Below are 14,145 nucleotides of genomic sequence, written 5' to 3'. Positions count from 1 at the left end.
TTTTTTTTTTTTATGTGAACATGGAGACTTTTGTATTTTAACATCAGCGCAGAGAATATAACTGATTGATGGTTGAATTCTAATGAGTTGATATTTGAGAAATAATCTGAAGAAAGTGTAACTGCTACTTTAAAACAAGTACTTGTTCTTGTACATGGAAAGCATACTTTGAAGAATAGGCACCTCCCCTCAAAAAAATGATATTGTTTTGATATTAGCAAGCTTGCAGATTGCAGGATGAAAAGATCTTTCCAAAGTCCTTAAAAATTTAAATGAGCATAGGTCAACAATATAAATTAATTAATGGATGCTCTGATGATAACAAGCACAAGAAGAAAAAAGTTTTTGAATACAAATCATTAGTTATGTGGGTTTTTTTCCGAAATTAGCAGTTGTACTGTCAACATTGCATCCCATTTTCTTAGAAGAAAAGATGGGATTTTGGAAAATATAAAAATGTAATCAAACAATGTTTATAACCTGTAGCATGCATAAATTCAGATGAATCATGAAGAGAAACAAATCAAGACATTGCATAGACAGGCTTTCTCTCTGTGTTGTTAACTCTTTGAAAGATGCTTTAGATAAAGACTATCAATCTGAAAGTCTTTCTAGATAGACCAGAGTATGTGGAGAATTTGACATCTTGTCTGGTGCAAGCTGTCAAATAAGTTGTAAGGTCTTTTATGGTTCAGATTGATTCTATGTTGATCTAAAGAAAGATATTGGCATAAAATGGCCTTGTAATTTATTTAGCTGTTCATATAAATTGTATTTAAGATACTGCTTAATGAGACACAACAGCAGTATATTTTTGTTTGTTGAATAGTTAAAAAATCCAAGAAAATCGCTTACATAAAATTATGCATCATTAAGTGTCAATAAGGACCCAAATTTATTTCAGAGCTCTTCAAGTTCATGTATGGCTTGGAATATTGTTATAGTTTTGGAGGGTTTGGGGTAAGTTTCTACTCCATTGCATGTGATTGCTGATTTTAGGAGAAAAATACACACAGTCAAGACCAGAATATCATCGTTATGAATTATTGTGTGATCACACCCTAAAATTGGAAAAAATGCTGCCTGAGTTTAGACTCCCACGTAGTGCTGAGTAACTTGGTGTCTGGGTTGAATGTAGATGTTCATTTTTAAATATTAGATTTGAAAGTATCGGCCATAACATTTCAGTGCCGCTGTTGTTCTAATTTCTAAAAGTGAAGTTGAAACCAGAGTTTTAGGACTCTTAATCTAGCCATTAACTGAACAATTCAGAAAAAAAGGCTTTTGAAATTCTCATCTGGAACTGTGAGTCTGCATTAAGGCTGAGGAGGATACTTCGCTGGATTTAGTTTAATGACCTGTTAAAACATTGGCTTGCCTCTCCAGTCAAAAGCCAGGTTTTCACAAACCTCTTTCTGTTTTTCGTCAAGCTACCTTTTGGTATTGTATGTGCCCAATTCAGACCTACAGTAGTAGTACTGTAGTAAATCTGCATGAGTAATAGCTTGTTCAAGTAGAAGTGCATTTGAAACAAATGTTCAATTTCTGAAATAGTTGTGGACTGGATTCCACACGTTTGTTCATTAGAATCTCTTTTAAGTTTAATAAATCTCAAGCAGTCATTCTGTTCCCTTTTCCTATTAATTGCATTGCTGAACACAAAAGCTGTGTTATGTGCAGAATGACTGAGCTTATCCCTACTAGAAAGGAGTTATGTTTGGTATCTAAAGAACAATAACAGTTTGCTGCCTGGCTGATCAATGTTGGATCAAGTTCACATTCCCAAACTCCCACTCTCCCACCTACATGTGCAGGGGGTGGAAACATAGCAATGAGAGGGAGGACAGGTCCTCTTTTATACAGAAATGTTAAACTGAGACTTGCCTAATAAGGACACAGCTGGGCTTGCAGAGCAGTAAACACTGATTTTAATCCATTGCTTGTAAAAACATCCTAAGAAAAGCACAGAAGTTAGCAACCAATTAATTTTTAGCCTGCGCATTGTTTTCTTTACCCAATGGAAACAATCCATAGAGGTTTAAAATACTTTTGGTGCTACCTTGCAAGACCACCGTTTTTTCGTATTGATTGGGAAAAGAGTAGCCTTTGAAATGGCTGAAATGTCCCCAGTTTGGAGTCCCTTACAAGTAGTTTTAGTGCATCAGACACAGGATATGAAATAATGAGAAGTTAAATGCTACTTTAGGAAATAGCATTCCAGATCTTTTTAGTGCAAGAGGATAGAGAGTTGGGCATGAAGCTGAGGTAAAAATTTTATGTGGCAGGAACAAGTTGCCACCTTCCCTCCCCAGTGATCTAGGTTTTCTACAACAAACGCAGATTTTACTTCCTGGAAAATTTCCCTGTTTCTAGGCTTTTAGAAAGACATGTTTGTGATTGAAAGGAATGAATGTATTAGTATTTCACGCATGTGTACAAACACATACCATGTATCCAAAGTCCATGTAGTCCACTGTAATGCTGACCCAAAAACCTGTGACCTGCTGATTCCTGCAGTGGTGAAGTCAGAAACTCAAAGTGATCCTGGGGGTTCAGATCCTGCTGTTGCGTTCCCAGCTGGCCAGAGTTGGGGATGGAAACTCTTGCTTTTGAGTCAAGTGCTTGTTTCACTTATTCTTTCAGAAGACTGAGCTGCTGAAGTACTCCTAGAGAGCAGATGGTAACAAAATTTGTGTAATGGTCTTTGTTCCATCTCCTTCATTTTGCCATCTTCCACAAAAGTTAATATGTGGAATGTCAAGATCTTTTCCAGTTTGTATTACCTTCAGTCATCCTCTTTCCATTTAGCAGCGCTTCATTGTCAGACTGAAGATGTAGATGACTGTCACCTTCTGTTTAATCACGGGGGAAATGATTCTTCTAAAACTCACTCCATCTCTGTAAGAAAGGGATGTTTTTCCAGCATGCTTTAACTATGCTGTCTACTCCATTGTCAGCCCACAGCGAAATTTAAATGACAAAATGAAGATGTCTGGAGAAAGATAGGTTTGAAAAGTCTTTTGCCTGACAAAGCTATTGGTCAACACAAAAATGAGCAGTACAGGTCATGATTCAGGTTACGGTTATTACGCTTAGCATATGGGCTAACAATATTTCATGGCCAGAGGGCTAATGGACTTTTTCATTGAATATGTTTCTTTACTAGAGCTGTTGGAAGGATTTTTCATTGCTTCACAGGATCAGTAAGACTCAGAGGTCAGTACCTCTGAAAGATGTTTTTTATTTCTTGAAGAAATAAAGTCATAAAGTCTGCCTCATTTTCTTAGTCTCTTTGTACTGGAAAAGGAAGAAAACCACTGCTTATCACATCAGTGCTGCAGGACTGTCCCATATCCACGTTCAGGCATGTTTTTCTTTGGTTTTCTTGGTAATTCAAAAAAAACAACAAACCAACAACAACAACAAAAAAAAACCCAATAAAGGGCTTTCAAAGTCCTATGTAGTTTGGCCAGCCAGCGACTATCCACTGGCTACCAAGATCTTGGTGCTGGATGGAGCTGAAGTGAATTTTACAGAGGATTCTCTTATGTCAAAGAAACTTGAGCTTGAGTCTTTGTCCTCTGCGTTCAAAATGTCTGGATTAAAGTTACTTTTGAATTGACAGAGTGCAGGGCCAGCCTGAAATCTGAGGTCTTATTTCCATACGTGATTGCACTGAAAAGTGTTCTATTTGTTATATTTACCAAAAGGGTTGTCAAGCACTGGCACAGGCCGTCCAGGGAAGAGATTGAGTCACCATCCCTGGAGGTATTTAAAAGCCGTGTAGATGTGGTGCCTAGGGAAATGGTTTCGTGGTGGACTTGGCAGTGTTAGGTTAACAGTTGGACTCAGTGATCTTAAAGGTCTTTTCCAACCTAAATGATTCCACAATGCTGTGATCTTTTAAATAGTATCTTGCTACTTGTAGAGGAAGGTATTGTTATTTGCAGTCTGGACTGTGTTGGAAGTTCACAGCACATGGGAATACTTCTCAAGCAGAAAGACCTAAATACAAAAACAATAATCTACTTTTCCAGTCGCTCCAGAGAGTCACCTGTATAGTAGTGAGAGCACCTGGTGAAATCAGGAGAGGGAAAAAATGAGCATTTTAGCCTACTCTAAAAATATTATTATAATACAGATAGTATAATGCAGTATGATACATACATTATGTATCATTACCTGTTACATGCTATTATTTAGTGATAAGTAATAAGCATATTATTTAGAAGTCCTGTGGTCATGTGGTCAGAGATACTTTCTTTATCAGATTATGAATCTGATCTTGAACTAAATAGATGGATACAGTGCTTCTTCTTTTCCTGGGAACTTTCTCCACAAGGCTGAGCTGCTAATGTGGAAATGAAGGATGTATTTGCACTACCCCTTTGAAAAAAATATTCCTGCCACAGTATTTCAAAGTCATGTTGCGGTGTACTGAAAGTACATCCTCAAAGTTATTGTTTCAACAGCTTTTTGTCTCTTGGAGATAGAGATATTTTCAGGAAGGGCAAGTTTGACTTGAACATAATGACTCTGCAGGGGTGTAACATCGAAGAATATCAGACGCAGCATGCTGATCTGAAAAGAGCATGTTTACACCACCACAGAGGCTCTTGGAGGAATTAGAACATTCAGATTGATGTTATCAGTATAAATGACCATCCTTCCTAAACTACAGATAATGTCAGGACAACTTGATTTTCCATTTCAGTGACTAAAGCTGTCCCCATGAAAACTGCACAAAATCAGTTGGAGGACTTGCTGTTCTTACAGGAGCACATTCTGGCCTGGATTTCTATTTCAGTAATTTTGATCTGCCGCTGATGTACTGCTTCTTGCAATGTGGATGCACCAGCCATCTTGCGATTTTCACTTGTAGTCTGCTGCCTCCTTAGTCTCTCTGCCAAATTCTGGTATCAGTAGTGTTTTAAAATCCTTGCAATTGTTGCCATTGTGGAATACAGTCAAATGTTTCAAGCCATTATTAATCATCTTGTGAGCTACTGGATAAAATATTTTTCTGTATTTTCATTTTCCAAACCTTTGTAAAAAACATTGGAAGCCAGGTCTCTTCTGCTGAAGTAGTTTTCAGGTCACAGAGACTGTTCTGAGGGTATATTGTATTCTCAGTTTAAAAGTAAGTTAATTTTCCAACTTAAACTAGTGTTCTTTTTTTCCTCTAAATCTGTGTGGTAGGAAAATAGTTACATATCTTGCATTTTATCATAGTTCCTTTAAATTATCCTTTACTGATATCACAGAAGTGGTGGCATCAGCCTTAAAAAGTAGGCAACATCATTCTAGTACAACAGAATGAACCTAGTGGGGAGTCCATTTATTGTTTTATGTGACAGTAGAAGGCATAGAAAGCTACAAAATTGCAGTTTGTAGACTGGTGAAGTTAGCTACATCCTCTAGGAAAAAACATGACTTGATGGTAAAATCTTTACTTTTCTGTGTGCTTGCTGGTGTCCACATAGATCTGAATATATAAATGTGGGTGTGTATACATGGTGTAAAATACCAAACGAGAGGCTGCAAAATGACTCAACTGCATTAGTTATCCATTTCCTCTGCTTTGCAGAAGCTCTTCTGAAATTCATTTACAGTAAATATTTTTATTCCTCCATTTTCAATTTTTTCTTTTTGCCTTCCAGTATCTGAGGACTGCTGGCAAGCCAACAAAATGGCTTCAGTGTTCACCTCACATAAAACAACCTTCTTAGTTTATCAATATTTAATGTTTTAGCATTAGAGTAGCACAGACCACCTGAAGTTATAGACAACTTATGCAAAGGAAAAGTGCGTGATTATAGTTTTTCATGGAGTTGTGAAATATCATTAGTAGCTATCACAGCCTGAACAACTTTAAACCGGTTTCTGTTTCAATTTAAAGTAAGACAATTCTCTTGCACAAATATCCTACTGTTTTCTCCGCTATGTACAATCCTGAGCGTTCATTGAACGCTGGGGACCTGGTCTGACTTGAAGAATAGCTGGTGTAAATCATTGCTGAAGTTATTTACCAGGATATAGGGCCTGCCTTAACCTAGCTGGTAGAAAGCGCTACCTCCTCCCCCCTGTTTAGAAATTCAGTTATGTTTAATCCTGCTTCTGCAAGAATGAAGGATCCTAGCATGCTTTGACATGTATAAGTGCTTGTTTGCAATCTAAGTGTTATATAGGATAGCTGCATTAGCAGTCTCTGAAAAGAATCTTCCCAAGTAAAGAAGGACATGGAGGATGGATTAATCTCTTAATTTCTGTTGTGAGGGGATTCAAGTGTGACAGTGTCACGTGGACAGCAAACAGGACTGTTGATGGAGGGTTGATGCAGTCATTGTCCCTTTAAGCTGGGTGTGCCATCACCCTTTTATGTAGTGTGAGCAAGCTACTTCCTTTTGGAGTATGGAAGAATACTTCCATAAGTGAGAGACCAAATGTTCCTGAAAACATCCTTTCTCCCCTCTCTCCCTATCCCTCCCCCCCTCCTCTTTTCCTCTTCGCCCTCTCTCTCTCCCCCCTGCTCTCTCTCTCTCCTGCTCCAAATTTTTCCAGCAAAATTTCCTTGTCTGGTCATGAGCTAAACCTTAGTGAAGCCTCAGTAAGTAGAGTTAACGGTTGACTGCACAGCCGGTGTGCTGTGATCACAGCTTGTTGGGCCCACCCTGCTCCTCTGGCTACTTTCTTTCCTCTGCAGGCTGGTTGCATGGGTGTGCTGGATCTTATATGACGCTGCACTGCAATCGTCTTACAGTAGACGAGTCTTCAAGTTACGATATGCACAGCAGCCAGCACCGGGGAACCCCAGGTGTTGGCTCCACGAGGTATACTGCCATTATAAAAAGTCGGTAACAATTCCCGTGGAGCTTCCTTCGCTGCTGTGCAGCTGCTAACAGCGAAACAGGAGCTACCTCTGAGTTTTAACACATGGTGTGTTTGCGTGTTCCCAGATTTTTATCCCAAATCAGCCTCAGGGTAGGCAGGTCTGAAAATCACTGTCTTGTGTAACTTTTTTTTTTCCTTAGTTTTCTCCAAACACTTGACAAGAGACGAATTGTAATTCTGTAAAGGATTTAAAGTATATATCTGTTTCATTTTTTCCATGACACAGTCTTTCCCATAACTTCTTCTGTGGGAATGCACAATCTAATCTGTCAGCTGATCCAAGGGAATATTGTTTAGGTAGTTGCATTAATTTGTGTTGCTGTTAACATAATTTTTCATTCATATTCTTGTTCGTTCTCTTTGAACTATGTTCTGTTCTTCTTTCTTCATTCACACACACACACAATTCAAGAGTCAATTTTTAGGAGTTTTCAGATTTACCATTTAGTATAAAATCTGTTGTAGGCTTACAAAACAAAAATATGTTCTGGATACAGGTTTTAAGTAGAACTGTTGTGAGTATGAAATAAAAATCTACAGTAAGATTTTCTGCTGTGCTATCTCTATTAAAAGTTCTTCTTTGTGTAATGCTTCATAGCAAAGTTGCTGCTATTTAAAGCATTGAGTTTGATCTTGGCTTTGATCTAAAGCTTTTGATCTTGAAAGAAGGATGTTGTGGCAGTAAAACAAAAAGGGTAGGAGAGCGGTTTTTTTCTTTTTTTTTAAGTGATAAAGGGATACTGTCAAGATTTAGTATGCACTAATTGGACCTACCTTTATTTGCTTAAATCTGTTTGCAAAGTCCATCTAAATCTATATATGGGAGGGTTTGCTCAAACACATCCTTTAATGAGTCTTACTTTTTTACAAGAGCACAGATTTTCTTTCGAAGCTTTTAGGGAATTATCATGTATGGCACTGAGTATAAATTATTTTTAAAATACTGAAAATACCTTACTAGCATCATTTTAACTACACCGAGCATGGTGTGGTCTATCCTTTACTATCACTCATTTTACATGCTAAAAAAAAAGTACGTGATAAAATCCCAACTTTGGCATTTCTAGTGTTCAGGTTCAGCGTGGCTGACATTGCTTGGGTCTCTCCCATCACGGTGGAGTTTGAATACCCTCACCAAGCGCTGCAGAAGCACCTGCTGACGTCCCACGCCTAACCTTCATCACCTGCTTGCAGTCTCCTGTTGAACGGACGTATTTCACCGCGGCCTCAGTAACGCGCTTGCTGTGCTGACATGCGAGCAGAAAGCTGCTTCGGTCCTTGCTTTTAAGACGGGTTTCAGACCCCCCGAGGCAGTTTAATAGCTGCATTCGTTAGATGTCAAGCAAGTTCTGGGGGGGAATCTTGGAGCGCTTGATGGCGATGACACTTCCCTTCTGGAGCCAGCCCCGTCAGGCCGCTCCTCTGCCCCTGAAGACCCGGGAGAGAGGGTCTTGGGGTCAGTCGGAGCGCGCCTTTGGCAGCCACGGCCCTCACGGCGGGGCGTCTCTCTGGAGACCGGCGAGCGGCGTGCGGGCGGCGGGTGGAACGGCCCTCCCTTCGGCGAGAGGCTCGGCGGGCCCGCAGCGGCACGACCGGCGGCTCCCCCGCCCCTGGGCTGGCCTGGGCTCCGCACCCGAACCCGCGGGGTGCCGGCAGCCACCCGGGCTGGGCCGGGCCGGTCCCTGCCGCGGCGAGGGCGGCGCGGAGACCCGGCGGGGCCGCCCCCCCGCAGCCGGCCGGCCCGCCTTCCCTTACGGCGTTAAGGCGGGGCTCCGGGGGCCGGAGCGCGGGGGCGGGCGACCCTGCCGAGGTGTTTCATTTCCGACAGAGGGCTGCGGCGTGCTGGGGACGGGACGGGGCGGGGGGCGGTGGCGGGCGGACCGGCTGGGCTTCCCGCGGCGCGTCCCGGGACCCCCCGAGAGTCTCCGCGGCCGATCCCGCCTCAGCCTGCGCTTTCTCCCCCGTGCAGCCTTTGCTGGAGGAGGGTGAGCCGTGGAGGGAGTGTCAGCTCGTCCGGCAAGTGAGCGGCGAGGTGAGCAGAAAGCCCTCCGCGGCTGCCGCGTCCCCCCTCGCCGCTGCTGCCGCCCTTCCCTGGCAGACCTCCTCGTCAGGTTTTCCACCTGGAGACCCCCTTCCCCATCCCCGCCACGCTTTGGCTTTGAAAAAAGTGGTGGCTTGCGTGTTAGCAATAAAAATACGCGTATGGGGGCAGAATAAAAAAGCACCCCAATGTTACTACTTTATTAAATAATAACAGCCCCACCGTCTAAATTTGGCGCTGGTAGTCTGGAACGGCATTCGAGTGGGTGGCTGGAAATAAATTTCTCCTTTGAAATAGAAGGTGTAAAGGGATAAAGCACCGAGATTTTCCCCAGGATTTGTGCACACTGCAATGAGAACTCCCCATTTGGCGACCTGGTCTGGCATCACACACCTTCTTTGTGCGCAAGACCCTCAAACTGGAAGCTCCGAGGTGAACACCACCACCTCACTCTTTAGCCAGGCACGAGTAACTAGCCAGATTAACTAAGACCGTGTCATTCTAGACGGGAAGACTGCTTTTCCTCTTTCCAGGGAAGTGGTGGAAAAAAATTGTCTTTAGTCTGTTTATAGCTTCTTACTAATGCTGAATAGCGGCACTCGGGTCGCATCTTCTTCCTTAAAAAAGCATTATGGTTTTGAACTCCAGGTCACAAAATGGATTCAGACAAACCAGAGGATCAGAAAAAGTGGCAAAAAGAAAAGAAAGCAGGATGAAGTCGTTTTCCAGAAGGTAAGGGCTCCTGATGTGCGGTTGTGTGATGGGACAAAGGGCAGCACATCCAAAAGGCGTTCTTATGATGCCCTCTTAAACTCTGTAGAGACGTTCTTTAGCTTCTTTGACTAGGTGATAGTGAAAGGGTATTACTGATAAAGTTTCAGTGTGTCACTATGTAATTACGATGGAAAGAAATTAATCTTTTCAGATGTCTATAATTTAGGAGACAAACTTTCTGTGTATTTGTATTTAACTGGAACATTCTGAGGAAGAAAGAAAAGAGTGCTTTCATCGGAGAAATCAATAGCACTTGAGAGATTTGAGGGGACCTGCTCCACTGTTTGCAAATTTTCAGATACATGTAGCTGAGAAACAGTTTTCATGGTGGATACTGGGACAATAATAGATATGATACGTACGTTGAAACAAATGTTCTGACCATGCTGTTGGCTCTTCATTCAGAGGGTGTTTGAAAATCATGTATTTTCCATATGGATTTCAATTACTGAAAATGTGTCTGGGTGGTTATTTTAAAAATTACTATAGAGGATTTAAAAAACTGAATACAACATAAACTATTTTTAAAATGATGATTTTTGATTTAGCTATTGTGAAACATTTGTCCTAGAATGTTGAATTGACCATTTGAATCATCATGTAGAGAGGTAAGTATTTAGCTGACACTCTATACTAAATAGCTGTTTTCTGTCCTCTGAAATAAAAAGAGGTGAATAAAGATGCACTTCAAAATGCAGTATTAGAAGTAAGATTTTTTTTTTTGCTGGCTTTTGTTCTACAAGTAAGTTTGCAATTATTTTTTAGACCCTGGTTAGCTTTAAAGGATTAAAATAGCAGTGTGTTGTTGTGCAGTTTCGACAGTGCTTCTAGAATGCGTGATGAATCATTGCTGTTTCTGTAGCCAAATTCTTGCCGATAGCATGGCTGCCAGCTCCTGGGATGTGTTGCCTTAGTATGGGTATTGCAGTATATGACAAATGTCTACAAAGTGCATTGTTGTGTGTGGGTGAATTACCAGCTCTGTGGTGAGTTTAAAAATCGCCAAATAGCATCCTTTAATTCACTTCTACTTTTATTTTGTAACTAGACTATATCATTTAGGACGGATGTTCTGTGTTGGGTTGCTTTAGGATGACATGATCTGAACAGAGACAGCATAAACTGTTGCACCAAGTGATTTCATTTCTGTTTGTATTTACATACATGAATGTTTGTTTATATGTATGTGTAGCATTTGTAGTCATTTCATGTTGAGATGAAGAAGAACTTTCTCAGTTAAAAAAACATCATCCTGTGAATGTGAGCAAAATGCATGGACGGTACAAATAGCCCTAGTACAAGCTACAGTCTGCATACATTTTGAAGTAATTTTTAAAAGGTGCAAAGTAGGTCCCCTGCTACATCTTAACAGTAGGCTTAAAGGTACCTTAGGCTGTTATACCCCTCCTCGTCTCTCTTTACAGGACAAAGCTTCCTCAGTGCAAGACCCCTTTGTACTGATAAAATTCGATTTCTGTTGGGGGGGGATGTTCTCCTGCTGCTGCTCCAAGGTTTGTGAGAAACAACTTCATCATGTAGGCTTGCTGTTAGAAAAGCAAAACCGAATGTGTAAACCTAAGATACACTTACTGTTTTTTTTGAACACGAATTCTTGAGTAAGGTCCGTGAGCAGAAACGTGAATTAAAATTGAGGGCAAGAATATACGTTGTCTTCTAATATCCGTAAGCATTTAATAATTCTTGGAGATTCAGTGCAGATCACAGCACTACACTGGCAGGGTACTTAAGCCTATGGGAAGGAAAAGGCGTAACAATAACCTTACATTTGGTAGTGAAACGATTGACTAGGCACCGAGGGTGGGATTCTCCAAAGTTCCTGAGAAGTTTGATCATTGCAATGGTGACTTTTCCAATACAGTTACGGACAAGAGAAGAGGAAAAGAGCGAGGGACCTCCCTTGTGATAGCAGGGCTTTACTGTAGTGTTTGGTTTCAGCGTTGGTTACAACTAGGTTTCCAGCATGGACTTCACCAGTCAGTGTGCTGCCCAGACAGTGTGGATGGTGCTAACGTCTGTTCCACTAGAATTCTTGGTTTTTAGCTGTGTCCATATTGGCTTGTAGCAGAAGTGGCTGCATACAGCAGTTTAAGTACTTCTTCGTGGATAAACAAGAGAACAAGAAAGAAAAAAAAAACCAGGTAATGGAAAATTAAGGCACTTTTGAAGAAAGTAGCAGAGGTAGGAATAAAACCATGGAGTGAGAAGCAGAGCAGTAAGTAAACAGAGAAGTCGGAAAGCTGGTACCAGCTCATATCACAAGTGTAATTAAAAGAAGAATACTAACATATTTTGTTACATCTAGAAAACTGAGCTTTGCGTTGATCTTGCTTATCCTTTCAAAACAAGCACTAACTTATTTAATATAACTTCTAAACTTTCATGTGCCTGTGCTGTCCGATTTTCCTCTATCATTTTTTTTCTTTGTGATAGGAAGTCCTATTTCTAATACGAGATGGATGACTTTGCTATACTGAGACACCGCCAAATCAAAACAACTGCTTCTGCATCCAAGTACAAAATCTAAGACAGAGACATAACTCTGTATGGAATAAGTGAAACAGAATTGTGGAGGAAAGGTTGCTGACAACTGCCGGGGAATTGCTTCTTGACAAAAGTTGCCTTCTAAACAGTTAAGTTTGTAGGAGCTGACTTTGCATACGTGCATATGTATTTAAAGAACACTTGAAGATACCATGTGCTGGATAAGAACTGTGTAACTGGTAGCATTAACTGCACTCAAGGGGTGCAGGAACCAGTGGGGAAGCTCGTATAGAAAGGTGTGGTGCTGCTCTCCACTGTGGACCCACACACGATGGATTACAGCAGTGTCACAAATTCCATGGCTGAGAAGGACTTTCTAGTCAAGTAATGAAGGGTTCTTGTTGTTTTGCTCTTCTCTCTTTTCTTTTTTTTTGAGCTTTGTTTTCCTTTCAAACCTTTTTGCTGCTCTGTCTCTGTAGTATTTTTTTTTTCTTAGCAGGCTTTGTTGCAATCTTTTGCTTTCCTTCTTCTTTCTCACACCTCTTTTCTTTGTTTTCCCTTATCTCTTTCGGTCACCTTCAGTACTGTTTATTACTTTCTATATACTTTCAGTTGCTTTTTCTGTTTCATAAGTTATCTTTTGCTCACCTTGTTTTCTGTTTATAGTACCCTGTAGATACTCTTGTTATGATGTGCGTGTGCACATAACACAAGTTTAAACCTGCTCACCCCTTGTATTTCTGCTTTTGTCATCCTTCCTATCCTCGTGCATTCTTTACTCCTTGTTTAATCTTACGCTGTCTCTTGATCTTGTCATTTAGCTGGTCAGAACACCTACCAGTCAGTATGTGTATTGATACAGAATGTTATTTATGTGAGAAAATTAGAGAAGGTAGAACAGAGCTTGGAAGGAATTGGTTCATTAAAATTAGTGTTGTTTTATTATGAAAAGTGCGATAGAAATGCTATGTGTTACTATTTTTGTTACTATATTAGAGTGTGCCTGCTTGAAAAAAGATTCTGTTATCCATGCCAGTGCTGAGCATTAGGCAGAAGAAAGTGGTCTTTCAATCAGATGAGTGGAATTGTAAGCATGCAATCTGTATCCACTTGTGGAATTTGAGGGGAAACATAACTTTTTATTGGGAGACTAATTCACATTTATGTGAAGTTCAGTGTTAAAGCATAAAAGCTGCTTTGAAAGTATTCCAGTGGTAGAAAAAGTGTAATAGGTTGAGAAACCAAGGGTACACAGTAGTTAGGGAGAGCACCTAAATAGGGGGGTGTGTGTGTATATGTATATACAATCTAAGGAAGGTGATTGATACAAATTATCAAATTTGCATTTGTCTGAGATTTAGTTTGATTCTATACTGAAACTTAAATGAATAATTCAACTTTTTCAGAAGAATTTCTGCTGGTTTCTCAGAAATGCTGTTTTCATGTCCGCTAGTTTACTAAAAATGTGATTGTCTTTGATTTTTTTTTCCTATTCTTTGTTACTGTTGATCGCTCTTATCACTCCAGAGATTTACAATTGTCAATATTTAAGCTCTGTTAATAACCTGAGCAAAATTGACTTTGTTGAAATAGCTGTTAAGTTTCTAATAAAAAAATTAAAAACCAAAACAGTTGTGATATGTATGACTAATGCTAAATGCTATAACTCTTTTGTCCTTTAACAACGAATTCACCAGTGTAACTGAAACACAAGAAACAAATCTTGTAATTCATTGGAAGTGACTTGTGGTGTTATAATTCAAGTAGAGAGTGTTTTGAAGTCTTAAAAAATCGGTAGGGAGAAGAAAACATAATGTGTTAAAAGAGAGCTTTTATTTAACTAGGGAATTTATTCAGGAGGATGTGCTTCTGCTAATTCAGGTGAAGAAATATTAACATACAATGCATTAAAATTACTTCAAAGCTTTAATTACCAT

The 14,145-nt window shown here is 40.2% G+C and overlaps 1 protein-coding gene across 11 annotated transcripts in view; it reads left to right on the top strand.

Moving 5' to 3' along the window:
- The window catches only part of AOPEP (aminopeptidase O (putative)), a 208,222-nt gene that overhangs the window by 119,142 nt on the left and 74,935 nt on the right, over positions 1–14,145 (top strand). For 5 of the 11 annotated variants that reach the window (XM_075411062.1, XM_075411064.1, XM_075411063.1 and 2 more), the window contains 2 exons: positions 8,861–8,923; positions 9,581–9,664. The exons of 2 other annotated variants lie outside the window; for them this stretch is intronic. In XM_075411062.1, coding sequence (XP_075267177.1) covers positions 8,861–8,923; positions 9,581–9,664 — 147 coding nt within the window. Of the gene's footprint in view, positions 1–7,958; positions 8,274–8,860; positions 8,924–9,580; positions 9,665–10,277; positions 10,315–11,130; positions 11,218–12,157; positions 13,798–14,145 lie in introns of those variants that run through there. 4 more of the 11 variants (XM_075411068.1, XM_075411070.1, XM_075411069.1 and 1 more) reach the window with 4 other exon arrangements.

This window comes from Opisthocomus hoazin, chromosome Z, assembly GCF_030867145.1.
Source record: "Opisthocomus hoazin isolate bOpiHoa1 chromosome Z, bOpiHoa1.hap1, whole genome shotgun sequence".
In the NCBI taxonomy this organism is placed as follows: domain Eukaryota; kingdom Metazoa; phylum Chordata; class Aves; order Opisthocomiformes; family Opisthocomidae; genus Opisthocomus; species Opisthocomus hoazin.
This window is presented reverse-complemented; position numbering and strand designations above follow the sequence as displayed.